Source organism: Zingiber officinale, chromosome 9A (assembly GCF_018446385.1).
Source record: "Zingiber officinale cultivar Zhangliang chromosome 9A, Zo_v1.1, whole genome shotgun sequence".
NCBI lineage: Eukaryota > Viridiplantae > Streptophyta > Magnoliopsida > Zingiberales > Zingiberaceae > Zingiber > Zingiber officinale.
The window spans coordinates 118,996,906-119,024,669 of record NC_056002.1 but is presented as its reverse complement, the minus strand read 5'-3'; the positions used below and the strand labels follow the sequence as shown (position 1 = coordinate 119,024,669).

Here is a 27,764-nt window from a genome sequence, read left to right as displayed (position 1 = left end):
CGATCAACTAATCGATTTAGAAGCTTACTATTCGCTCAGAAACTCTCCCAATCGATTGGGAAAGTTTTGATCGATTACCCAATCGATCCAGACATTTTTTTACACAAAATCACGTCAACCAATCGATTAACTAATCTATTGAACCCCCCAATCGATTGGCCAATCGATTGAAATCTAGAAAACTGTGTAGAGATTGAAATTAGCTTCGTTTCTTATCCAAGATCACCTCATTCCGATATCCGAGTCAAAAGTTATGGCCTTCGGAAGTTTACTACGTCCGAACTTCCTAATTCCATGCCAACTCCCTATTGGACTTACGACCGCTAAGAGTTCGGTCAACTTTTGACTCATCTAGACATTTTCTCCTCGCGCCAAGTGTTCGGTCAGCCTTGACCCACTTGGACTTACCATCTCATGCCAAGTATCCGGTCCTCCATGACCCACTTGAACTTCCTTCCACCAAATGTCCGGTCATCCATGACCCATCTAGATTTTCTATTGTCAAGTATCCGGTCAATCCTTTGACCTACTTGGAGTTTCAAACACCAAGTGTCTGGTCAACCTTGACCCACCTAGATTTCCACATGCCTGACTTCACTCACCAGGTTTTTCAATCTACCTAGCTTCACTCACTAGGACTTCCCATCTGCCTGACTTCACTCACCAGGACTTTCACCTAACTTCAACCACTAGAATTTTCACCTGGCTTCACTCATCAGGATTTTTCAACTGCCTAGCTTCACTCACTAGGACTTTCACCTAGCTTCACTCACCAGGATTTTTCTTTCTGCCTTGCTTCACTCATAAGGACTTCCCAGTCAAGTATCCGGTCAATCTTAACCTACTTGACTCTTCTTCAAACTCAGACTGGTCAAACCCTAACTAGAGGGGAATTGCTCCAGCAATATCTCTAATCGGATGATTACACCTGTAATCTCCACGTATTATCTGTATTGTCAAACATCGAAACTCAAACATAGAGACTCAAGCTTGAGCCAACTCAAGCTTAGTCAACCAGGTCAACCTTGACCCAGGGATATTGCACCAATAGTCTCCTCCTTTTTGATGTTTGACAATACCTTTAAGTTAGGCTAATTTCATAGCCTCAACTTCCTTCATGTCAATGTATGAATGAGAGTTTCCTTCATTCTCCCCTTTCCTAGAGGGAAAACTCCCTCTTTAGGTAATGAAGGTCTAACTTAACCACACGTTCTCCCCCTATTGGCACACATCAAAAACTCTCTCCCTGAAGAGTCACTCACCATTGTTCATAACTTCACTCGTTGTGTTTAACACGATAATGAAAGTCTCATATCCTTCATTATCTTTTAATGCTCACCCTTGAGCATTAACTAATTCAACAAAGAATGTCACATAACCTTCATTCATCATCAATGCTCATCCTTGAGCATGAACACCCAAACAATGAAGATATCCACTCCTCATTGTATTCAAAATGCTCAACCTTGAGCTTTACGCTAAGGAAGGTTAACCACCTTCCAAGGTGTATGAAAAATAGATTTTCATGTCCTTAAAGAGTAACTGCCCCTAAAGACATGCACGTAACTTCTGTCATTGCACCAATAATGACTTGGAATCCCTAAACATATAGGAAACCCAAATTTAGAAGTTTTGAGGTTCAAAAATTCAATATTGAAACCAAACCTCAACCTAAACCTCTACTTAGTCTTCCTTAACCAATCTATCCTTGTTTTCATCATGAAAACTCCCCCTAAATGTATACAAATGTGTTTTGAGGGGGTAAGGAGGGGTTATATAGACTAAAAAATGCTGAACTCTAGCTTACTCAGCCAAAATCAGCATTTCAATCGATTGGAGTTGGGTCCTAATCGATTGAACCCAGCTGAATCTATCCACTGATCGATTCAGACTGTGTGGATCGATCCAGCGAGCTTCTACTCGCGAGAAATGCCTTCTCAAACGATCACCCGATCCCGATCGATTGAGGCACTCTAATCGATCGGGTGATCGATTGAAGCTCTGAAAATGCTGAAATTCACTTTCAGTCAATTTCAGAAACTCCCAAAAAATTTTACAAAATTCGAAAAATCATGAAAATTCATGCAGACATTCCTTAGGGTATATACTATCAAGAAAAAATAGTTTTCTATGAAAATACTTTCTATTTCCTAAGATTGACACAAACTTGAAAATTTGTAAAAACTTTAGTGTTTTCTTCTAGTTTGTGTCTAACTTTTCAATGATGATTACTATCAAAAGATAGTATTCATCAAGGTTTTCTAAAAGCATTTTGAAAACTTTTACAAAACCAATATCCAACAATATTCTTTGGGCTCAATGCACATGACTTGTACATTAGATTTCCCAATGATTGGAAAACACATAACTAGTGTTGTTTTGATGAACTTAAAACTCAAAAGAATGCACTTAATCAACTCCTTGAGTTTTGTTCATCACCCTAACATCTCACTTGTATCTAATGTGTATAAAACCATATACAAGTCACCTTATAGTTCTTTAGTGAGATGTAAACTTTGGTTTTGCCCTAATCTAGAGATCATGCATATCTATCTAGGCATTTTGAGGTCAGGAGCATCCACCAAGAATGTTACTTGTTAATGAATGTCATTTGTCCTTAGTTTGCAAGGAATTAAAATAATGCATGATGCGTTATGGCATACATCAAAGATAAATAATTTTCAAAAGAAAATTTCCTATAACTACATGATGTATGTATGACATGACATGTTATTTTGTGTTTTTCATAATAAGGTATGAGTGCAAGAATAAATATGATGTCATGGCATATGATGGGCAAACAAAGCATGACAACTTAGCATAAATAAAATACCTAGAATGACTATCTAAGTATCCTTAAACCTTAGCTAACTTAAAGTTTAAACCTACATTTCCCAATATTTCTCCAAAAAAATGCCAAAACTCAATTTTGGCATTTCCTTTGCTTTTCCTACATTGTGCCAATTTAAATTAAGCATATTCCTCAAATTTTGGCATAAATTACTCTTTTAAATAGTAACAAATTAAAATAAGGCTTAGATTTGCCTTTAACTTCTAATAAAATGCCAAAATCCCAACTTGACATTTCTTTACGATTCTCCCACTTATGCCAATTTAATTTAAAATCAATTTTATCAAATTATGGCACATTTTACTCATTTCAAGAGTAAATCATAATCCTTTTCATTTTTAAAGGTTAACAATAACCTTGAAAATGCTCTCTGAGTGTCAACTTCATCAAAGTTGGGTTAACTACCCTTCTAATCAGAGTTGACACTCTCTAACCTATCTAAGGGGTAGAGAAAATGCTCCTACGAACCTAAAACCTATTGGTGCTCCTTTGGATGCTCTAAGTAGTCACTAGGGATAACTTCCCTAGATACCTTCCTAGTGAACTTGTTAGGCTTCTTAGAGTCCTTAGTCATCTTTTCTAGGTCAACTCTAGGGATTTCTTCTCTTGTGACATTCTTTGTGACTTTCTTAGACTTCTTAGAAGTCTTAGTCACGTTTTTTGTTGCAAAAATACTTCTAGGGATAACTTCCCTTATATTTTTGACTTGACCACTAGGCCTAAGGTTAGTTCCATAACTATATGGAACTCTATGGTAAGAAGGGACACCCTTTTTGGTTTTAGGTTTGTATCCCAAACCTCTATGACCCTTGGATGACCCTTGTTGTCCTAAACCTAGATTTTGCTCATTTTGCCATTTTTGGATATTTTCCATCCTTTTTAGGGTCTTTTCTAATTTATCAAGTCTTGACCTCAAGACTTGATTTTCTCTCATTAAATCTTTATTTTTTGGTTTTTTATTTAATCCTTGAGCAATTTTATTTTTAGGCTTGTAACTAAAATCCTTAGAATTCTTACATAAATTTTTATCTACCTTCCTAGACCTAAGCGTGGTAGTTTTAGCATGAAGAGCTACATATTTTTCCTTAATGCTATCATGTTTCCTATTTTTATGGTAAATAACATTAAAATGATATAAATTAGAACTAGCATGCTTTTTACCATTATTTAAAGGAGTAGGCTCAACAAATGATACCTTGTGTTTTACCTTGGAAGCTCCCCCTTGAGTTGTGCTTCCTCCTTGAACCTTGATCGTTTTCTTCCCCTTGGGACATTGGCTACAATAGTGTCCCTTTTGATTGCAAGAGAAGCACACAATGTGCTCCTTGCTCTTCTTTGTACCGAGAGCAGTCTCTTTGGGCTTCTCCTTGCCCTTTAGTGTCACTTGTGTTGGTTGCTACTCGGAAAACCTAGAGGTTCCACTGTACAAAAATTTTGTACAAAGGTCTGAACCTTTTCCTAGCTACCATGTGTTCTTTTAAATTAAATTTTGGATCGCCTGCGGAACTTAACACGTTTGATCCAAAACTTAATCTATTCGTTCTTTTAGGTTTTGACTTGGGTCTCCTGCGGAACTTAACACGTTCGACCCAAATCACTTTAAGTTATTAATTCCATTAAATATTAATTTCCATAATTGGTTCACAGTACTGACATGGTGAGGCACATGGCCTTCTTGGATATGGGAGCAACCACCACCGACTAGACAAAACCTTTTATAGAAAGCTAATATTTAATTTCCTAAAATAACTTTAGGTTAACCGAAAAGAACAATCAAATCACAAGTAAAAATAAAACAAAAGGACACAACATCGAAAAACATATTCGAAATTCTAGAATCGTAAGCCTCTTGTATTTGGTATTATTTCCATAAATAACTAGTATGATGCGGAAAAAGAAAAACTACTAGTTATATCTTCTAGAAAGACCTCTTGATCTTCTACCGTATTCCTCTTCTAACCTCGGACGTTGTGTGGGCAACGATCTTCCGAGATGAGAAACCACTAACCACCTTCTTCTCCTCCTAGCTAGGTTCGGCCACAAAAAGTTTTACCAAGGATGAAGAACAAAACACCAACGAAGCTCCAAGAGATGCTAGCTTTTTCTCCTTCTTCTTCTTCTTCTTTTTCTCCAAGTAGTATCCGGCCGCCACAAGAGCTCCAAGCCTTTGAGAGTTTCAGCCACCACAAAGAGGGAGAGAGGAAGAGGATGGCCGGCCACTCCAAGGAATAAAAGAGGGAGAGAAATAATAGAGGTTGTGTCCCATGAAGACACCCTCACCCCTTCTTTTATATTCCTTGGCCTAGGCAAATTAGGAAATTTAATTACAATAAAATTTCCTTAATTCCCTTGACATGATTTAATTGAGAAAAATAAAATAAAATTTTCCCAATTAATTTCTAATGGTCGGCCACATCAAAAGAGATAAATTAGACAAGTTTTAATCAACAATTAAAACTTCCTAATTTGTTTCCGGAAATTTTAAAAATTAAAATTTCTCTTTAAAAATCTCTTCATGGTTGATAAAAAGAAATTTCTATAATTTTAATTTTATCAACATGTGGATAATTTTAAAGAGAAAATAAAATATCTCACCAATCTACAAATAAGGAAAGAGATCTAATCTCTTTCTTTAATCTTTTGTAAATCTTTTACAAGAGAGATATTTTAATTTTAATTCTCTTTAATAAATTATTTCTTCCACATAATAAAAATTAAAATTAAAATTCTTTTTAAATTTAATTTGGCCGGCCCCCACTAGCTTGGGTTCAAGCTAGGGCCGGCCACCCCAATTTATACCTAGGCCGGCCCTAGCTTGGTTCCCAAGCTAGCTTGGCCGACCCCCTATTGATGGGTATAGAAGGTGGGTATAGGTGAGTATAGTACTCTATAAATAAGAGGCTACGATAGGGACCGAGAGGAGGAATTGGTTTTGGTCTCCCGATAAAATTAAGCATCCCGTGTTCGCCCCGAACACACAACTTAATTTTATCAATAATAATTCATTCCACTAGAGAACTATTATTGAACTACCGCACCAATCCCAAATTACATTTTTGGGCTCCTTCTTATTATGAGTGTGTTAGTCTCCCTGTGTTTAAGATATCGAATGTCCACTAATTAAGTGAGTTACTGACAACTCATTTAATTAATATCTTAGTCCAAGAGTAGTACCACTCAACCTTATCGTCATGTCAGACTAAGTCCACCTGCAGGGTTTAACATGACAATCCTTATGAGCTCCTCTTGGGGACATTGTCAACCTAGTATCTCTAGGACACAATTTCCTTCTATAATCAACAACACACACTATAAGTGATATCATTTCCCAACTTATCAGGCTTATTGATTCATCGAACTAAATCTCACCCACTGATAAATTAAATAAATAAATATCAAATATATGTGCTTGTTATTATATTAGGATTAAGAGCACACACTTCCATAATATCCGAGGTCTTTGTTTCTTTATAAAGTCAGTATAAAAGAAACGACCTCAAATGGTCCTACTCAATACACTCTAAGTGTACTAGTGTAATTATACAGTCAAGATAAACTGATACCTAATTACACTGCGACCTTCTAATGGTTTGTTCCTTTCCATTTTGGTCGTGAGCTACTGTTTATAATTTATAAGGTACTGATAACATCATCTTCTGCATGTGACACCACATACTATGTTATCTACAGTATAAATTAATTGAACAACTACAACTAAATGTAGACAATTTGACTAAATGTGATTCTTTATTAATAATAAATGTTTACAAAGCTTAGGCTTTCAGTATACACTCCAACAACTTGGCTCTTCTTCTTGGCTAATTTTGGGCATTTGCTTTTGTAGTGCCCATGTTCCCTATAGTCAAAACATATAATATGATTTTTATTCTTAATTGAACCATTTTTACCTTCATGTGTAGGGATGACACTTGCTCCTCTATTCGATGTTTCTTGATTTTTGGAGGATGCAACATATTCTTCTCCATTTGATCCGGATGTAGAAGCTTCTCCTTCTTCTTGATCCGATGTCAACAAAGGTCTCTCTCCCTCAATCCTAGAGGTGGAGACTTCATCTTCCTCTTCATCCTCTTGTACATGAAACAAGGAATATGCTCCTTCCTTGCTCTTTTGGTTGCACTCCTTTGAGGATGAAGCTTCTAGGACTTCTTCTTCCGATATTGAGCACCTCTCAACCTTGGAGTCCTCTTCTTCTTCTTTTTGATCTTGATTCAATGAATCACCCTCATTTGATTCTTCTTGGATTGGTACAGTGGAGGGGATCTCATGATTCGTTGCCAATTTGGTCCAAAGCTCCTTGGTATCCTTGAATTCTCCAGTTTGCTCCAAAATGTGGCTAGGTAATAGATTGACCAAAAGCTTGGTCACTTTATCATTTGCCTCGCTCCTTTGAATTTGTTCTTGGCTCCACTTGCTTCTCTTGAGAACTTTTCCCTTTAAACTTGTTGGAGCTTCGAAGTCTTCCATGAGAGCAAACCATTGCTCTATCTCCACCATCAAGAAATTTTCGATCCTTGATTTCCAAAGATCGAAGCTCATCATTGTGAATGGTGGAGGCACCCTTGTATCGAATCCAAGTCCATCTTGGAATTCCATTTGAAGTTGAGCTTCTTGAATGAAGTCTTCGACTTGTAGAATTGCTCCAACTTCTTCACCCTCTAGCGCCCCTTTCGGTGAAGAGCAACCTGGCTCTGATACCACTTGTTGGGACCGAAATGTAGCTAGAGGGGGGGGTGAATAGCTCATCGTGATTGTCATGCTCGTCGTTGCTCGCTTCTTGGGATGATGTGCAGCGAAAATACAAGAAACACAAACAACAACGCTAACTCTAGGGATTTACTTGGTATCCACCTCAAGAAGAGGTGACTAGTCCAAGGATCCACACACTCACGCACCTTCCACTATAAAAACACTCCTTCTCGGTAACTACCGAAGGCGGAGAAGCCTTACAACCTCACAATACAACAATGAGAAAGAAAGAAGCAAAATACAAATGAATCTTACAAGATTACAATGAAAACCCTAGCTTCTTCTTCTTCTTGTTGCAACTCGCCTCTTGACTTGGATGAGCCTCCAAGAACTTTCAAGAACTGGCAGTGAGGAAGAAAATATCACTGTAGAGAGCTGCTGTGATCGCTCGTGGAGAAAAATCGAAGAAGTACCGAAGAAACGCTCGCCAACAGCTTTATCTGCACCAACGTTAGGATCCCAATCGATTGGATTGCTCCCAATCGATTGGGGAGGCTTTGGATTGATCGGCCGATCGATCCAGTGCGCCTCTGTGCTCTCTGGAATCGCCCTGAATCGATTACCTGATCGATTCAAGGCTTCTCGAGCGATTTCCAGCGCTCCAATCGATTGGCTGATCGATTGGAGGTTTCAATCAATTAACTGATCAATTTAGAAGCTTACTGTTTGCTCAGAAACTCTCCTAATCGATTGGCCAATTAATTGAGGAAGTTTTGATCGATTACCCAATCGATCCAGACATTTTCTACGCGAAATTACGTCAACCAATCGATTGAACCCCCCAATCGATTGGCCAATCAATTGAAACCCAGAAAACTGTGTAGAGCTTGAAATTAGCTTTGTTTCACATCTAAGATCACCTCATTTCAATATCCAAGTCAAAAGTTATGGCCTTCGGAAGTTTACTACGTCCGAACTTCCTAGTTCCATTCCAACTCCCTATTGGACTTACGACCGCTAAGAGTTCGGTCAACTTTTGACTCATCTAGACATTTTCTCCTCGCGCCAAGTGTTCGGTCAACCTTAACCCACTTGGACTTACCATCTCATGTCAAGTGTCCGGTCCTCCATGACCCACTTGAACTTCCCTCCACTAGATGTCTAGTCATCCTTGACCCATCTGGATTTCCTCTTGCCAAGTATTCGGTCAATCCTTTGACGTACTTGAACTTTCAAACACCAGGTGTCCGGTCAACCTTGACCCACCTAGATTTCCACATGTCTGACTTCACTCACCAAGTCTTTCAATCTACCTAGCTTCACTCACTAGGACTTCCCATCTGTTTGGCTTCACTCACCAGGACTTTCACCTAGCTTCAACCACTAGAATTTTCACCTGACTTCACTCACCAGGATTTTCCAACTGCCTAGCTTCACTCACTAGGTCTTTCACCTGGCTTCACTCACCAGGATTTTTTTTTCTGCCTTGCTTCACTCACTAGGACTTCCCAGTCAAGTATCCGGTCAATCTTGACCTACTTGACTCTTATTCAAACTCAGACTGGTCAAACCCTAACCAGAGGGGAATTGCTCCAGCAATATCTCCAATCGGATGATTACACCTGTAATCTCCATGTATTATCTGTATTATCAAACATCGAAACTTAAACATAGAGACTCAAGCTTGAGCCAACTCACGCTTAGTCAACCAAGTCAACTTTGACCCAGGGATATTGCACCAACACTTATAACTCGCACTGGGACGAGAGTCTGAGACCTGACCTGTCGGTCATTGGGCGTGAGAGCATGCTCAGTTATAACTCGCACTGAGGTGAGAGTCTGGAGGTGTGAGAGCATGCTCACTTAAAGCTCGCACCGAGGCGAGAGTTTAGAGGCCTAACCAGGAAATGCTCTGGAGGCCTGACCAAGAAATGCTCTGGAGGCCTAACCAAGAAAGGCTTTGGAGGTCTGACCAGGAATTGATCTGGAGACCTGACCAGGAAATGCTCTGGAGGCCTGACCAGAAAATGTTCTGGAGATCTGACCAGGAATTGCTTTGGAGGTCTGACCCAAAAATGTTATGGAGATCTGATTAGGAATTAATCTGGAGGTCTGACCAAGAATTGATCTGGAGGTCTGACCTAGAAATGTTATAGAGATCTGACCAGGAATTAATCTGGAGGTCTGACCAAGAATTAATTTGGAGGTTTGACCCAGACTTGATCTGGAGGTATGACCAAGAATTGATCTGGAGGTCTGACCCAGACTTGATCTGGAGGTCTGACCAAGACTTAGTCTAGAAGCTCGACCGAGCATTGATCTGGAAGTCCGACCGAGAGTTGGTCTGGAAGCTCGACCGAGAGATCGTTAGCGATACTCCAATCCGAGACCGGTGGTGATACTCTGGTCCGAGACCAGTGGCGATAACTCAACCCCGATCGGGGGAGGATAAGCCTTGAAATCCATAGAAGCGGAGCCCATAATAATATGAGGGAGGAGAACCTTTATCATACCTGACCGCGGAGTGGTGTCGACCGACTAAGAATCTGTCTCGGTCCCTCAACTCTAAAATACTCGTGAAGTCAAGAAGAAAAATAGTGTCGATCCCGTGACTCCCAAATGTCCGCGGAGTTAAAGAGAGAATAATCTGAGCCCCGACCGTCAAAGGAAGTGAAGCCCACAGTCATATAAAGGGAATAGAGCTCGTAGCAATAGAAGGAAGCAGAGCACCGCGGGTGAAGGGAGCAGAGCCTGTAAACTTAAAAGGACGCAAAACAGGTGGAGAATACAGAGCATATAGTAATAATAGAGTGAAGTGCCTATAGAAGTAAAAGAATGCAGAACCCCATTGTGAAGGGTGCGGAGCCTGTAGCAATAAGAGGATGAAAACCCTCATGGTGAAGGGTGCAGAGCCTATAGCAATAAGAGGATGCAGACCCTCATGGTGAAGGGTGCAGAACCTGTAGTTCACCTGATCAGTTCACCTGATCGGGGAGTTGGGTCCTTGGTCTCTGATTGGAGAGTAAGGCCCCTAGCCTGTAATCAAAGAGTGAGGCCCCTAGATCCTGATCGGGAAGTCGTACTGCGAGTCAATGATCGGGGAGCTGTGTCCCTAGTGTAAGAGTGGGGAGTTGTGTCCCTAGTGTATGAGTGGGGAGCTGAGCCCCTAGTGTCCGATCAAAAATCGAAGACCCTAGTCTTTGATCAAGAAACTAGGATCTTACTCTCTTATCAGGGCAATATATCAGATCCTATAACCGTAAAAAGAGAGCAGAGCCCGTAGCGTACCTGACCAAGGAGTTGCGCCAACCGATTGAGGGTTGGTCTCTATCCCTTGACTCCCGAATACCCGTGGAGTCAGGGAAAAAATGTAATGAAAAAACTAACTTGTCGGCCAGTTGCTGCTTCAACTCAATTCCTCGACTCCCAAATACCCGTGGAGTGAGAGTAGAAGATAATATGTTCGTCGGGATCCTCCGAGACTTTGATAATGGCAGAGAACCTCCCAATGTCGTCCATCTTCACGTTCCAGAATAGGTGAAGGAGATTCCCACATACGGCCCCAAATTGATCATGTCCGAAATCTGAGTTAGACGGACCGCCGGGTGACGTGGATGGAATGTTGACCGAGTCGCGACGTCCCGGAGGGGGGGTATGCTGAGATGACTTCCGTGTTGACCAAGTCTTCAAAAGTCTTCTGGTCAACGCTACCTGCAGCCAGTGATCGAGTTCCCCCAGTCCCTGGTACCCCGAGTCTCGAGGCAGATCCAACGAACATATAAGTAACAAACTAAACCCTAAAATAATGAAAATGTGTATGGAATATGAACGAAGAACGTACCCTGGCCCAGGGGGGGTATCCTCAGATGGGACGCTGCTCAAGTTGTCATGACCCAGAAGAGTAGATGCATGCACCAGATGAGGAGCTGGATCTGACGACGCGGAGCTAAACGCGGTGGCGCGAAACTAGATGTGACCTCGACACGCAGGCCGGGATAAGACATCGGCACGCAGGCCGGGAGGTACTAGCGGCACGTAGGCCGAAAGATACTAGTGACACGCAGGCCGGGCTAAAATGTCGGCACGCGGACTAGGAAATAATAGCACTCCTCGCGATGCCGCCTGTGGACTCCTTCTCTTCCTCGCGATGCCGCCGCTGGACTCCTCCTCCTTCTCCTCCTTGCGATGTCGCCGCTGGACTCCTCCTCGCGATGTCGCCGCTGGACTCCTTCTCTTCCTCACAACGCCACCACTGGACTGACTCGCCACCTCTCCTCTCCCTCTCATCCTCTCGCCAGAGCCGCATCTGAACCGCACCTCTTCTCGCTCTCGTGCACGCGCGCCGCCGAGGCTGCTTGCCGTTGATGCACATCGCCGTCGGGACAGAACCATCCTGTTTATCCCGATCCATGCGCAGCAGACCCTCTTGCCAGCAGTCACTGGGCACCACGACCCTACCTGCCGACGCCTCCTTCGACTCTTCAAACCTCCAAGCGCTGTAGCCTTCGTGACCGGCAGCCACCGTGCGTAGGCAGTCCATGTGTCGGCAGTCCCTGCGCTGATTTCGCCCCGACTCCGATTCCGTGTCGATGTTGTATGCTGACCTCGTGCTGATCCAGTTTGTATGTCGCATCCCGAGCTACAGCTGTAGTGTACCTCGCTATTATATTTTGGCCTTCGAACTGTGGTTGAATCCCGATCTGTGAGTTGTTGTCATTGTATCCCGGCCTGTGAGCCGCGGTTGTCTTTTGGATTGTACGCTTTATGCCGGCGTCGAGAGGAGAGGTGGCAGCATGGTGAGGAGAGGGAGAGGAGAAGAGGTGGTGGCAGGCGTCAGCTCCGGCGCCAACGTCGTGAGGAGAAGGAAAAGAAAGATAAGTAGCGGCACCCAAATGAACTCCCATCTCCATTTAATTATCCCTGTGTCATATATCCATATCAATGATAGATTTAGCTTGTAAAACCTCAAAGAAATTTCCTATTTATCCGTGATTGCACTTCAGCCAAGAACTCTTTCTCCGATTTCTTTTTCAAGCACAGAACATTGTAAATCTTTTAGTCCGTACGGATTACTGTCAGCCGTCCCTTCCTCGCCCCCTTTCGGGATGAGCTACAAAACCCCTCCGCTCACCAATCATGCGGTGCCACTTGGGAGGGGCCCTTTTATTCATCATGACTCGTCCTCGATCTAGCATTGCCCTTTTGTAATCCTCTCTCTCGCCAGCTTCCCGCTCTTCTCGGCAGCCGCCACAAGAGCACAACCAGGTACTATACCCTAATCAACTTCTAGGAGTTATTTCACTAGGGTACTTTGAGCCTATTCCATTGCCGAAGTTTGTCGTGCACGCGTCTTGATGAAAGAGGATGCTGCTTTCCCTCAGAGCAGATAATCTCAATCCTGTGAAGAACGTAGCCGATCAGCAGATTTGCCAAATGATGGCACCTCTATAGTGCTATCCAAAACCGAGATTTTAGGCATAGAACCATATTGCGATTTGCGACGGCATATTTTTTTATAAAGTAGAAACAGAACAGAAAGTTTATTTTGTGAAGGCATACAAAAAGGATTTCACCATACATCAAGAAATGTCTGTGAAACACCACGGTGAATACGGAAGTGCTACCTGCAGCTGGTGCCGTCCGATGAATTGAAGAACCAATTGGCCTGAGTCTTCAGCCATTGGTTTCCGTTCGCTGTCAAAACAAAGCACGGCCTCATCGCAAACTACGGGACGACAGATCGAGAGCCTCGGTGCGACTACGCCCAATCCGAAGGAATATCTCCATGATCTGGCGCTCCAATGTGTCGAGTCCTTGCTTCAAGACCTCGCATACTCGAGACAGCTCCAGTGCTCCTTGCCTCAGCTCTTTCTCCTCCTCCTCCGACATTGGAAACTGGATGTTGTCGATTGTGGAAATCAGATTGTGTGTGCAGCTATGGATTTGTCGAAGCTCTTTCAGAAGCCCGGTCGAGTTCCTGCGGTGCTCCTTCTTCTTCGACTCCTCCGCGACCCGTTGGTGAAGAGACATGATGGGCGCCGCCCAAGGGAAGGCCCGAGGGATGAAAATTTGGGCCTGGAGGGCGCCGCGGTCCTGGCAGCGTAACGCGGCCACAAGAGAGCGCATCGCGAACAGAAGCACCGCGCTCATCGTGTATATGGGCACCGCGAGCCCGGCGGTGCTGTCGATCTCGTGATCGCGAGGTGCGACCACATTGCTCCCCATTGCCTGCAGTTGCCTCGATGCCGACCAGGAACGAGACGCGGAAGAGGAAATCGAGCGCAACTGCAAGATGCGGCGGTTGCTATTGGATGAAAAGAACGAGCCGGCGCCAGCACTGTAGCCGAAGGAGCGGTTTCGGTAGGGGTGACCACAGTCCTTGTCGTCGAGCATGACCTCGAGTTCACCAAGCGCCTTTCGGGCGCGCCGAACCTGTCCCTCGCCGAGTCTCTGCCGGGAGGAGGAGGCAGGGCTGAGCGCGGCGACCACGATCTCGACGTGGGCACGGCAACGCCGCAGGTGGTCTATGCCGTCTCGAGCGGCGTTGCAGATGTCGAGGGCCTTGACGGCGCGGTCGGAGAAGTCGGCGATGAAGCGATCGAGGGGCGGGCGGACAACGAGCGGCACGCGATCGAAGAGGACGGCGCGGAACTCCTCGTGGCAAATGAGGAACCCGTGAAGGAGCTTGCAGACCCAGGAGAGCGAAAGGAATCCGTCCGCGTCTGCCACGGAGAGGTCTCGCAAGTACTCGGCCACGCAGCCGTGGAGGCGGAGCAGAAGGGCATGTTGGTCCATGTGGTCGTCGATCGCGTGAACCTGATCGCGGCGGAGGTTGGGGAGGGAGGGAAAGAGGACGGAGGCGGCGCAGGGGAAGTCCCGGCGGTCCTGCGCAGGCATTGTCGAGCGGATCGAAGGGACCGAGCCCTGAGGGGAAGACGATGAGAGGGGAAGGTCCTTTATGCTGCGCACGCCACGCCGAAAGTGTCCTTTTCGATTTTAAATGGTAAAAACAAATAAAAAACAGGGCAGAACAAAAAGAGAGAATGGAATCGGAAAATTGCTATCGTGGGTCATTCGGGTCACTCCTTTAAACGAGAAACCGTCAATGGAACCGCGGATAGTTAGTGCGAAAGCGGAGCTCCACGCGGACGCGGACGGAACGCGATTGCGACACGGCCGTGACCGCGTAGACGCATCGAGATTCGTGGGCGCGCGAATCGCAAGTGAAGCGAACGGAGATGGCGTGGCTTCGATCGATCAATTTCATTTCGAGGGTGGGGTCCTATGGCAGGGGCGAGGATTGTCTTTCTGAATCCGGATAGGCGGTAGTCAGTTCACATTTTTTGTCCTTTTTTTTTTATTCTCATGTTCTCTAATCGAACAGATCAGATTATATCTTAAAACATCATAATATTCTTAAAATATATATAATATTTTTATAATATATAAAATATTCTTGAGATGTAATTTGTTCCGTCCGATTATCATAATCGTCCGATCGACACTGAAATACGGGGACACGATATTTTCGAAACAGAGAATCTTATCTATTGGTATCGAATATTTATCTTTATACTTATATTTATTAAAAAATTAGATATTTTTTATATTAATAATTTTTCCTTTACCTCTCATTATTATCCTTCAATAAAAATAACATTAATATATATGGAGGACGCCTGGTGAAATGAGTAGCCTAACGCGGCCGGGGCATCTTGAAGGAGTCCAAAATCGAGTTGGTAGCGGAAGTCATGTGTCAACTGTCAACGACGTATGTGATTGAGTGCTGGATGAGTGGGCCAGCGTGGAGCCCACCGCCGGTGCATGACATAGCATCGTAGAAATTTATTTGTTTGTAGCTTTACATTTTACTGACGTCTTACAATTTATCGTATTTAAATTTAAAATAAACTCAAAAATAATTGTATGGCAATTTTGATAAAAATTATTACATGATAATTTTCTCCTTTAATTGAAAAACTGTCATTTGATAATTTTAATCAAAATTATTAAATAATTATTTTCTTCTTAAATTTTGAATAGATACCTTTAAAATGACTAAACAACCTAAAAAATGATTATATGATTTTTAGGCAAAATTATTGCATAACTATTTTTTTATTTTTTTAAAAAAACTAAATTAAAAAAATAAGTTTACTCATCTTTTTAAAAGAATAAACAGAATAAAGTATTATATAGTCATTTTTTAAAATTTTAAATTTAAATAAAGAGACCTACTCTATGAGCTCATTCGATTTCAATTATGCCCCAATCATGTATGAACATACAGTCTTAGAATGAGAGTTTGGTTACCTAGAGCTGTGTATTCTTTTTATGTCTTGTAAATTCATTATGTCATTGATCGAGTCCTCATGTGAACAGGCAAGGATCCTCTGATTCAAAATCTCTGGATCATCCTTGGTCCCCTGTTCATTCATTAATTGAATGAATTAGATCCCACCTGTTTAATAGGTGGAATCCAATTTATCCAACCAATGAACGAACAGGGCCTCTTCTGGTCTAGAATTTTCTGGACCAGAGGATATGACCTCCATATGAACTTGTGTCTTAAAGTATTTGGAGATTGATCTTAGGGACTTGACTAATGATGTGATTAAGTGATTAGTTTGACTAGAAAGAGTTTTCTTAATCATTTATTGTCATATATTAGGTCTGCACCTTAAGATACTTATGAGGTTGTAAATCTATGAAGGGGATTTTTTTTGACATGGCCTAGTCAATTGGATAACAACTAAATATTATCTAATCGACCAATTTCAATCAATTGACTCTTTAATCAACTGAGTTAAGGATGTTGGAAAATAAAATAATTTTTGTTTAAAAGTCAATTGAAAAAACTTGTTAGCCAACTAAATGTCACCCAATTGATTGAAAGCCTCTCGGAGTTGATTTTGATACCGTTGGCTTTGTGTTTTTTTGGATTTTGAATGACAAATCAATTAGAACAGTTTATTTAATAGCTATACTCACCAATTTTTTTTTTTTTTAGCAAAAATCAAAAGGAATCACGCCTCATGTTTTTTTTAATCAAAAAGCGCCCCAAGCATCCCAAATAATATACCCAACTACCTTTTATTATATTATTTTCGTTATTCTCTCGTCTATTTTTTCATGTAAATCTTAAATTGATGGTGCATTGTAGCATCAATGAATGTGTAGTTGCATCAATGAATCTGTAGTTGTTATATAATTATAGAAGTTACAATTTTATGACTGCTACATAGTTGTGACAGTTATGAAATCATAACTGTGCATAATTGTTTATATCATACTACAATATGTATACCGGGTAAGTTTTGAGGTATCATAATTTTTTACTTGAGTTGAACCACGAACGCACAATATATCAAATTAAAACTTGTTCAGAAATATATATTTGTACAAGGTATAACTGTATAACCCGTAATGGCCTAATCTTAGACAAAAAAAAAATATCGTTTAAAGTATTTTCAAAGGCTTTGAAGAATTTTAGTCCTCTTTATTAAGGTTATTTTTCATATTATAGTAAGTACGAAATCAAAGCTGCTACAACTATAAACTATAACTAGTAGTTTTAGTAGCTACGAAACTATAATTAGTAGTTATAGTGTTACAAAATCATAACTACTACACATGTTATAATAGTTACGATTTCATAGTTGTTACAACGTGTCCGACCGATTAAGAATTTAGGCAGGAAATATAGGTGAGATAATAATGAGAACAATAATGGAGGATAGTTATATCATTTTATATGGAATGAAATGTTCTTTTGATAAAAAATCAAAATGAAACGCTCTTTTAATGCTTTCAAAAAAATAGAGGCGCTCTCCTAGCTTTTGCCCAATTTTTTAAGGTGAATGCTGGAGCTAAGTATATAATATTTTTTGGAGCTGATTTAAAGATAATTATACAAAAAATTATCAATCATTTTCCTCATAACTTCCCCAAATAACTACCAAGTTAAGATCCAACAAAGCTTTAAAATTTTCTAAATTTCGATAAACTTATGTTAACTTTTTTTTCCTCAATTTTTTTTTTTTTTCATACCAGTTATCTGAATTTTGCTATCCGACTAATTCTAGGATAGATGGTTTGATCGCACATTCCACTTCTAAATAAATTAAGTAAGCGCATTGACTCCTGACATGACCCTCTAGCTTCACCAATAATTCAATCGTCGTAGTTGTGTCATACATGAGAATTAAACCCTGGTTGTTTTGAAAATGCACTTGACTCCTACCTAGGGGTGCAAATAAGTCAATCCGCTCATGAGCCACTCATGAACGACTTGATCAAAACTCGACTTGAGTTCAAGCCAGTTTGATTAGAAATTGAGCTGAGCTCGAGTCTAATTATTACTAGCTCGATGGTTAGTGATAATATATATTTTTATAACATATAACATATTAGTTTATTTATTAAAAAATAAAAATCGAGCAAGCTCGAGTTGAGCAGGTATAAATCAAGGCTAACCAAACTTAAGCTTAAGTTGGCTGAAGCTCAACTCGGCTCATTTATAGCTTTACTCCTACCACGACGCCAAACCTCGGGGCTTCATTTTATCTTCTAAATCATAGGGAGTTAGAGATTGATCTCCGGCAATCGATTAATGATATGGTTAAGTGATTAGTTTGATTTAAAGAAGTTTTCCTAGTCATTTATTGCCAATGGATTAAGTCCTACACCTTAAAGTACTTACGAGGTTGTACATCTACGAATGGGAATTTCTTGGCATGATCTAGTCAATTTGATAACAACTAAATATTATCTAATGGACCAATTTCAACTAATCAACTGAATTAAGGGTATCGGAGAACAAAATATTTCTATTCAAAAGTAATCAAATGAAAAACTTGGTTAGCTGATGTGGGGGATAATCAGGGGTGCCACGTGGTAAAGGTAATCAATGATCTTGTCAAGGTATTAGTCAAAGTCAAGATAGAGTAGTCTTTCAATCGACTCGTAACTCAGGTGGTGCCGACTCAACTCAGGTGGTCTTGACTCTGAGTCCCAACTCCAACTCTCGATTCCCGAGAAGCTCGACTTAGACACACCTGACTAAACCCAAAGGATATCTATTGATGATAACCAAAGAGATAAATTGTCACTTGTTGAAGACACGGATAACGCTGTTGTTATCCTCGAAAAGCATGGAAAATGTTGGATCAAGCGGACTGGTTAAAAGAGGAGTGAATAGTCTTGCAAATTAAATTAGAACTTCTCTTGTTATTGAACTTAGTAAGGACACATACTATTAATTAATCAAGATAAATGACACAAAATTAAAGTTAGAGATCAAATTTTACTTGATTATAATCTAGGTAGTTATTAATCCAAGACAATCCAAAGCACAAACAGAAACTCCTTCTTTGACAATAGCCAAAGGCGGAGAAGTCCCTTACAATAGTTAAAAGCTCAAAGTCGAAATTGAGAATTTTATACCGAGTGTATTGTAAAATAAATGTTTAAAAATAAATTGTGACTTAAAAAATCTTATTAATTTTTCTAAACATTTAAAATCTAAAGGTTATCTATAGAAAATTTAAAATTTTCTACTCACGCATAATATATTTATTTATCAAAGAGCATTTTAAAGCGAAATAAAATTAGACAAAATGTTTGCAAAAAATAATTTTTCCAAAAACTCAAGTAAATTAAATTGTAGCATGCAAATAATGATACTGACTAAATAAGATTTTGACACCAATATAAATTCTTAAATTTATAAAGAATTTTCATAGAATATTATTTTTTACAACTGTTATAATTTATAAATTCAACAAATATGTTAATTAACTACACTAAAAAGACAACGGACTTATAGAAAAACGGCTTACTTTTGGCTTTTGACAATGATTTTTATAAAAATCGTTGTGGATTTGTATTTTTTAAAAAAATTTAAGATAACGATTTTATAAAAACCGTGATAATTGGTGTTCTACGAGAATGATTTTTATTAACTGTTATCTATGAGCATTTTTTTTTAAAGACAACATATATTTAAAACCGTTGTTGTTGTGCATGGTTTTTTGAACTAATGGACAACGGATTTTTAAAACAGTTATCTATTGATTTTTTTTTAATTTAAAAAGACAACCATAATTACAACGGATTAATAAAACTTTAAAGTTTCTAAAATTAGCCGATTTTAAAAGTATTTTCAACCTTATTATTCTTGTGAAATACTAATATATAGTATTTTAAAATTTTGAAAAATATCTTTAAAATATTTTTCAAATCTGCTTTACAAAATATCTTGAACATATTTGAAACAATTTTTGAAAAGACTCTTTTCAAGAGTTACTTTTGCAATTCTTAAATAAAAAGTTGTTTATCATTTTCTAAAAAACACTAAATGATTCCAAAATTATCTTTAAACATATTTTTTTAAATATTTGTTACAAGTTTTTATGGTTATACTTGTTCCTCCATCTAAGGAATCCTAAGAATTATTGTAAAGTTTCTTATTTTCCCTAGCAAAATTTTTTTTCTGTTCATATTTTCTTTATGAATGTCAAAGAGGGAAGGTTAAAGGGTTATTAAAACAAATCTCAAATCAAAATCCGAATAACTTAAATCAAATCATGTGTCTATTCATGCTTACATTTTTTTCCTAACTTAACCCAAGTCAAAAGGGGAAGATTATTGGTGTGGCTTGCACTAACGGTCTAACCTGGGTTTTAATGAATGACAAGTAAGTTAAATTAAGTTCCATCATGATCTAATCATTTGATTGAGTGTGCAGGAAATTTAACTAGGTCAACGGACCGACCGGATAGCTGGTACGAAATCCAGCTAGGTCAACGGGTCGTCGGATAGTCGGTACAAAATCCAACTAGGTCGACAGGCCGATCTGATAGCTGGTACAAAGTCTAGCTAGGTCAACGAGCCGACTTGATAGCTGGCACGAAGTCCAGACAGGTTGACGGGCTGACCGGATGTCTGGCAAACTGGTAAGTTAAGGTAAGTTATTGGAGGAGAGTGACCAAGTGAAGACGTGTCATAGTTGAAGGGATAGTAGGCGTCGGTCCAGTTTAGATCCATTTTGGATCCCTAAGCTGAGACCTTGATTAGTTCCAAGTCCTGGAAGGACAGGAACTAATTACTACTCCGTATTGTTATTAAATTGCCTAATACTTATTTTGCAGAGTATTTTTAGATTAACATTGTCTTGCAGGGCAAAAGAAGAAAATTGCCTACGGATGAACAGTGTTCAAAGCTGTCCAAAATCTTTTAATTGTGTCTTACATTTGGAGAAAAAATTTCTACGAATATATTATAGTTGGAGATCAAACCACGGATATTGTTAACCTAAATATTTTACCACAATATTATACCCCGGTGCGACATCTTTTGCCAAATAAAAAGCATAAACAAGTATATAAATGTGAAAATTAATTGAATATGGCTCATGTGAAAACTTATTGTGCTTTTGCCAAATCAAAAAGCATAAACAAGTATATGAACGTGAAAAATTAATTGAGTATGACTCATGTTAAAACTTATTGTGTTATAGATTTAATGCAAGTGACAACAGCTAATTGTTATACTTAAAATTATTAATAAAAATCAAACAAGATGGTTAAATGACATTGCTTTTTTTTAAAATTGATTTAGGGAATACTATGAATTTAACAACTTTTATTCAAACCAAGTAGAGGCGTTACAAAGATATCATCAATCAATCGATCGATCAGATCCGACTTAATGCTTCCGGGATTATAATATAATGATAAAATATTTGAATGATATAAGATATTTAAATTATCATTCAAATACTTATTATAGTAAAAAAGAAATACGTTGGTCCAGTATGATATTCATGATTCAAATCTTAATATCATGAATGAAAAATTTTAGTGAGATCAAATTCACCGTCCCAGTCTGACTCGACGTTACCAAGAGCAATCGAAAACTTGGATTATTAAAAATATATATGTATGTCAAATAAAACCCGACCTTTAAAGACGCGTTACGAAGACTTTGAACGCCCCTCTTCTTCCTCTCCACCGCCATCTCAGATCCGGCTTTTGGCGATGCCTCCCGGCGACCGATTTCCATTCCCTTATTTCGCCTCGTCCGCCTTCATCCTCCTCTTCTTTCTAGCCGCCACCGCTTTCGCCTCCGAGTCCGACCACAAGGTACGCCGGTGCCCCCGCCGCTGGATTGGCTAATCACCCTGGCATAACTCTTGCATGTCTGATGAGATCTTCTATTTACAACCTTCTCATTTTTTTTATCCGCCATCGTTTGATGCGAAAAACCTTTTCTGCGGTGATCGCGCGATTTCGGCATGCGTTTGTGGCTGCTTGTTATTTTTAATCTAGGTGTAGATCTGGACCTGGGTTTTTTTCCTGGTAGTTCTTGATTTATATTCATTATTGATTTAGTTTATTTTGGTTTGGATTTAGCCTCTTCTTTGACGATCTATGATTACCAAGAAGCCATAGTAGCTCAGTCGGACACTAACAGTGGCATTCTACATGTGGATGGATCTGGAAGAAGCTTCAAGAGATGGAACCAAGGTCAAAAATTGGCATTCCGTGAAGCGTTTATGTGTCCATGGAATCTGCATACACGAATTAGGGAAAGTGATTTTGTCTAATAGGAAATTCCAGATCCACTTTATGGGGCAAGTTTGAGTTTGTGGATTCACCTTCGACCCACACATGGTTACTTGTCTTACCTTAATGAAGGATGGGGAACTTAGTTCCCTGAAAGAAATTAATTCTTTCGTAGCTCAATTGTATCCGATGTGATGCTATTAGCTTGAGGTGATAATGTATGCATACCATTTCTATTGGATATATGACAACTCTTGTTTGAATTTGGTTCTAGCACTGGTTAACTTTTTGTAATGCTGATCTATTGCTTTTATAATCTATAGATTTCAAAATGGTAAATGTTTTTTTTTTTTTTGATTCTTTAACAAAATGGAAGTATTTATTGCAAGTTCCTCTGCTTCTTTAAGTGGTTTCTCTTTCTCATTTCCATACATACAGCTTTTTATTGTGATTTTCATATGCATTGCCAATTTACTTGCAGTACCAAGCAGAAGACCTGATCACACTATGGGTAAACAAGGTTGGGCCATATAATAACCCTCAAGAAACATACAACTATTACACTCTTCCGTTTTGCCATCCATCTGAGAACCCTGCACATAAGTGGGGTGGGCTAGGAGAGGTCCTAGGCGGAAATGAACTAATAGACAGCGAGATTCCTATAAAGTTTGAAAGTATGCTGTTTTGTCACATAATTGTTCCTCATTTTCAATTCACGATTGGATGAATATAAAGACGATGAAATATGGTGCATAGTTAATGATTTTTTACTTCAATTTGAAATTTGAGAATTGATGTGCAGGAAATATTGAAAAGGGCACCATTTGTACAATCGAACTTGATGCTACAAAAGTTAAGAAATTCACAGATGCTATAGAGAACTCTTATTGGTTTGAATTTTTCATAGGTATTGACACAGTTTTTCCTTATCCGGTACTTTAATCTTCCTGTGTTCTTTCCTCTGCAATTATTTTCTTTTAGTTTAGTTACTTATCTTTAATTTATTTCTTCTTTCTGATCCTCACTTGGAGCTGCATTGTAGATGACTTGCCTTTACAGGGTAAGCTCCTGTCAATTGTTATCGCCTTTTATATGTATTTTATCTTTCATTAAACTTCACATTCTTGGATGTACAAATTTGTACTTTCAGGGTTTGTTGGAGAGACTGATAAGAACAACAAAGATAAGCATTACCTTTACACGCATAAAAGCATTCTGATCCAACACAACAAAGATCAGGTAAAGCAATCATTGGGTCTCTTTATGAGTAATAGAAAATTTTCTCCTTAGGAGACAATCTTGGTGTCAGTTATTTTATGGGCTGCTTTGTTGCAGATTATTCATGTTAATCTCACTCAAGAAAATCCTAAACTTTTGGAACCGGGGAAAAAGTTTGATATGACATATGCAGTCAAATGGGAGCCAACAAATGTGACATTTGCCCGCCGATTTGAGGTTTACTTGGATTACCCATTTTTTGAGCACCAGGTAATGTAGTTATTACTTGGTTGCATATCATATACTTTTGCTAACTCTCAATGTGGATCTTCCTGTACATCAATACATTATATTAGAAAAAATATCTGATCATGGTTTTGAAATCCACGTTATACAAATTATATTGTTCAAGATTACCCATGTTATAAGCACCAGGTAATGTAGTTGTTTCTTGGTTATGTATCACATACTCTTGTTACCTCACAAGGTGGGTCTTTTCTGTACATCAATGCATTATATTAGAACATCTTAAGTTTCCTCCAGGACATTGCTTTACAAAGAATGTTATAGAAGCCATATTGTTCCAGTAATCTGATGGTAGAGATATTGACATTAAAACTTTGTTAGTGATATCCATTGACATGTGTGATCCATAAGCTTTTTCCTTCCCCTACTCAAGATAACAAAAAATTATATGCTTTGACAGATTCACTGGTTCTCTATCTTCAATTCGTTCATGATGGTTATTTTCCTCACTGGCTTGGTATCTATGATATTGTTGAGAACTCTCAGAAATGATTATGCAAAATATGCTCGGGAAGATGATGATCTTGAAAGTTTGGTAAGGCTGTGATTGTTTGATATGTGGATTTCAGCTTTAGTCACTATCTCAGTTGAGATAGTGATGGGTCTAAGCCATGATGCTAAACCCAACTTGGTTTCTTATATGAATTGATTTTTGGTTAGGAAAGAGATGTTAGTGAAGAATCTGGATGGAAATTAGTTCATGGGGATGTCTTTCGACCTCCTCGGAATTTGGTTTTTATGTCTGCTCTTGTTGGTATTGGTGCCCAGTTGGCCACACTTGTTCTTCTAGTTATTTTGCTGGCTATTATTGGAACACTATATATCGGGTATGTATAACCTTATTTTTATAATATGCTAAATGTATTTAGAGCAAAGAGAATGAGTAGCTAGATTGTGCTATTATTTCCATTAAATACTTAAAATAACAGTTTGCCAGAGCTTATTAGAAGTTAAACTAGTTTTGCATACCTGCTCAATTCTTTTCAACTTAAATTTCTCATCGATTATTATTGTTGTTTAATATTTTATCAAAGAATGATCATTAATCTGGTTTAACTGCTCTTATAGTATGATAATATGATTGCACTCATCAATCAGGTGACAATTATTGGATATTCAAGATTGATGAAAATTTTTGTTGTCTGCCTTCTTTTGAATTGTATTTGCTTCCTGTATGTTGGTTCAGTATACACTGACAATTCCTCAGTACAGTTCATGGCCAGTACATTTGCCTCATATTCTAGTTATATTCAGACTTTTATTTAGTGGTATCTTTTTCTTTGGATTGTTACCCACCAACCAACTATGTCCTAAATAAAATACATAGATTGCCATATGCAATTCCTTCTTGTGTATCAACCCATAACTTCTAAGCTGATTACTCCCCTTCTGCCGATTGTGTTGATCGACTTATCAGAATTGTTGTGGTTTCTATTTATGTAGATAGCTTATTGTGTCTATGTTGTTAATTCTCTGTGATACAGTCACATAATTCAGTCTAAATTATTGCAAAAAAGTATTTCTAAATTTTCGTGTCAATCAGTAATTAAGTATGAAAAAGAATGCTTATATTTGCTCAATATGAGTTCTGGTTTTAATTTGATATTTATCTAGTGTTATTTGTTCTCTAATCTTTTGCATGCTGATTTGATTACTTCACCCTACTTTTTTTTACTAGGCGAGGTACTATCATAACTACATTCATCGTGTGCTATGCCCTTACCTCATTTGTCTCTGGCTATGTTAGTGGTGGACTTTACTCGCGTAATGGTGGTATGGTTCCTTTGAGATCTTCATCTGTCCTTTCCATTATGCAATTTTTATGCTTATTAATTGGGTTTCTTCCAAAAGAAGTTCCTATCATGTCATGCTAACGAATCTAGGCTCTCTCAGACGCATGAAAGGAACTCTGTTCAGAGAAAAGACTTTCACTTTTAATTTGTCTGAATATTACATCTGTTTTTTGCAGGTAAAAATTGGATAAAAGCAATGATTCTGATGGCATCATTGTTTCCCTTCATATGCTTTGGAATTGGCTTCATACTTAACACAATTGCTATATTTTATGGATCATTGGCAGCTATTCCATTTGGGACAATGGTGGTTATGTTCATATTATGGGCTTTCATTTCATTTCCTCTTGCACTTTTAGGCACTGTTGTTGGTAGGAACTGGAGTGGTTCACCAAACAATCCATGCCGTGTGAAGACCATTCCCCGTCCTATTCCTGAGAAGAAATGGTATCTAACACCATCTGTCATCTCACTTATGGGAGGATTACTTCCATTTGGTAGTATCTTCATTGAGATGTATTTTGTTTTCACATCATTCTGGAATTATAAGGTAAATTCATGCATCTGCCATTTCTGCATCTGCTTGTAACTTTACACTCAAATAATGTTTAGAATTCCATTGTAGCGGTTGCTTGCCAAGTAATATTTTGCAATAGGCAATATTTGTTTTCTTGAATTCCTAGTCAGCAGAAGTGCAAATTTCTAGTTGGCATTTTGTCCAGTTCGTATATTTGTCAAGTAATATCAAAATTCTAAGATTTGACTAATAATTTGGTTGTCTTGCTCGGACAGGTATATTATGTGTATGGATTCATGTTACTGGTCTTCGTAATCCTTCTCATTGTCACCATTTGTGTGACTATAGTGGGCACATATTTCTTGCTTAATGCTGAGAACTATCACTGGCAGTGGACTTCATTCTTTTCTGCCGCATCAACAGCCATCTATGTGTATCTTTACTCTATTTACTACTACTATGTGAAGACCAAAATGTCTGGCTTTTTCCAGACTAGTTTCTACTTTGGCTATACTCTAATGTTCAGTTTGGGTTTAGGAATTCTTTGTGGTGAGTTCCAACTATTTTCAAATCATTGTAAACTCCATGTTCTATATTATGCTTCTCTAAGGAGGATCATTAAATTAAATTCTATTGGTGACTTGTTTCCAATTTTTTTTTTGTTAGGTGCTGTCGGCTATCTTGGCTCTACTTTGTTTGTGAGAAGAATCTACAGAAACATTAAATGTGACTAGCAAGCTACATGAACTTAAGGAAGATTGGTACCGTATACTGTCTCCCAATTTTGAAACAGCAGAACTTCAAGTTGAGAGTTGGATTGCTGATTACAAGCCGATGAAACTTGTCAAATTCCACGAGAGTAGGTTGTGCTAGCATCCTTTTTCTTTCTTTATTTTCTGTTATGAACTTAGCGGAATGATGTAATTTATAGCTTATTTGAGTATAATATGGAAACTACAGTGGACATTTTCTTTACCTATATCAGTGTAATTATGTAAAAGAAGGGTCACCCTGTAGTAAACAGTTGTCTCCTAATTCTAGTACCATTCTATCCACTTCCAAGTAGAGTTTTTTTTTGACAACTGCTTATAATGTATAATGTCTTTTCACGAAGCCTTGTTTGCAACTTGGACAGCGATCCTATTAACTTTCAGTTCTAGTGTGATTTGAATGATTCAATCTTTCTCTTTTTTTCCCAGCAATTCATTTGAACTTGTGGGCCTCCATGCACTCAGTTTCCTCAATGTATTTAAGATTTGCTGCAAGAGTTTCACATGGTTTATAAGATTTGAATCGTAATACATTGGGGATGTGCTGGATTCCTTTTTATGTTTTAGTTACTCATTTGGTTGCCTAAATATTTAAAAAAAAAATAAGGATAATTATTTGAAAATATGTGAATTATATATAATTTAACTATTTAAAACGTCTACAGTCCACAAAACATCATTCCTCGAGTCACCACACTGATAAAGGGTGAGACAATGAAGCACCCACCAATTATTACACATAGGGAGCTACTAAAAGAAATGTCAGGAAGATAGGGAAGATCCATAACATAATCAATGGGGTAGGAGGTAAAAGTACACACGAATAACTCAATAAGCAATAGAGATCTACTTCGTGTTCATCTAGGGAGCTACTAAAAGAAATGTCAGGAAGCTAGGGAAGATCCATAACATAATCAATGGGGTACGAGGCAAAAATACACATGAATAAGGGCATCCATAATGATGTTAATGCCTTAGGTATTAACGTCGACATGGACATTTTTAGGACACTATAACATTAATGCGTTCAAATCT

General features: G+C 38.8%; 2 protein-coding genes and 1 long non-coding RNA gene across 4 annotated transcripts; 2 read left to right on the top strand and 1 right to left on the bottom strand.

Annotated features, from left to right (window-relative positions):
• Positions 1-12,450: 12,450 nt before the first annotated feature.
• Positions 12,451-14,602, bottom strand: LOC122021212 (protein ROH1-like). 2 transcript variants are annotated; one of them, XM_042579299.1, is made up of 2 exons: positions 13,137-14,602; positions 12,451-12,956 (listed from the first exon to the last, which is right to left on the bottom strand). In XM_042579299.1, the coding sequence occupies exon 1, from the start codon at positions 14,453-14,455 to the stop codon at positions 13,274-13,276; it is 1,182 nt and encodes a 393-aa protein (XP_042435233.1). In that variant the 5' UTR covers positions 14,456-14,602; the 3' UTR covers positions 12,451-12,956; positions 13,137-13,273. The 2 variants fall into 2 exon arrangements, with proteins under 2 accessions (XP_042435233.1, XP_042435232.1); XM_042579298.1 differs by having other exon boundaries at positions 13,183-14,602.
• Positions 14,603-21,511: 6,909 nt separating this feature from the next.
• Positions 21,512-27,014, top strand: LOC122020034 (transmembrane 9 superfamily member 1-like). The gene is made up of 12 exons (XM_042577743.1): positions 21,512-21,702; positions 22,607-22,799; positions 22,928-23,032; positions 23,168-23,185; positions 23,276-23,364; positions 23,461-23,613; positions 24,050-24,184; positions 24,310-24,476; positions 25,328-25,422; positions 25,619-25,992; positions 26,235-26,508; positions 26,626-27,014. Exons 1-12 carry the CDS (start codon positions 21,598-21,600, stop codon positions 26,691-26,693), a joined length of 1,776 nt encoding a protein of 591 aa, XP_042433677.1. The 5' UTR covers positions 21,512-21,597; the 3' UTR covers positions 26,694-27,014.
• Positions 21,720-22,388, top strand: LOC122020036. The gene is made up of 2 exons (XR_006122076.1): positions 21,720-21,888; positions 21,973-22,388. It is a non-coding gene; the product is annotated as an uncharacterized LOC122020036 (long non-coding RNA).
• Positions 27,015-27,764: the final 750 nt, after the last annotated feature.

Excerpts from the sequence above, each read along its gene's own strand:
- LOC122021212 (XM_042579299.1), bottom strand. The coding sequence starts at position 14,455 with ATGCCTGCGCAGGACCGCCGGGACTTCCCCTGCGCCGCCTCCGTCCTC.
- LOC122020034 (XM_042577743.1), top strand. The coding sequence starts at position 21,598 with ATGCCTCCCGGCGACCGATTTCCATTCCCTTATTTCGCCTCGTCCGCC. Across the intron at positions 21,703-22,606 it reads CCTCCGAGTCCGACCACAAG|TACCAAGCAGAAGACCTGAT; the intron begins GTACGCCGGTGC and ends ATTTACTTGCAG. Across the intron at positions 24,185-24,309 it reads ATGATGATCTTGAAAGTTTG|GAAAGAGATGTTAGTGAAGA; the intron begins GTAAGGCTGTGA and ends ATTTTTGGTTAG.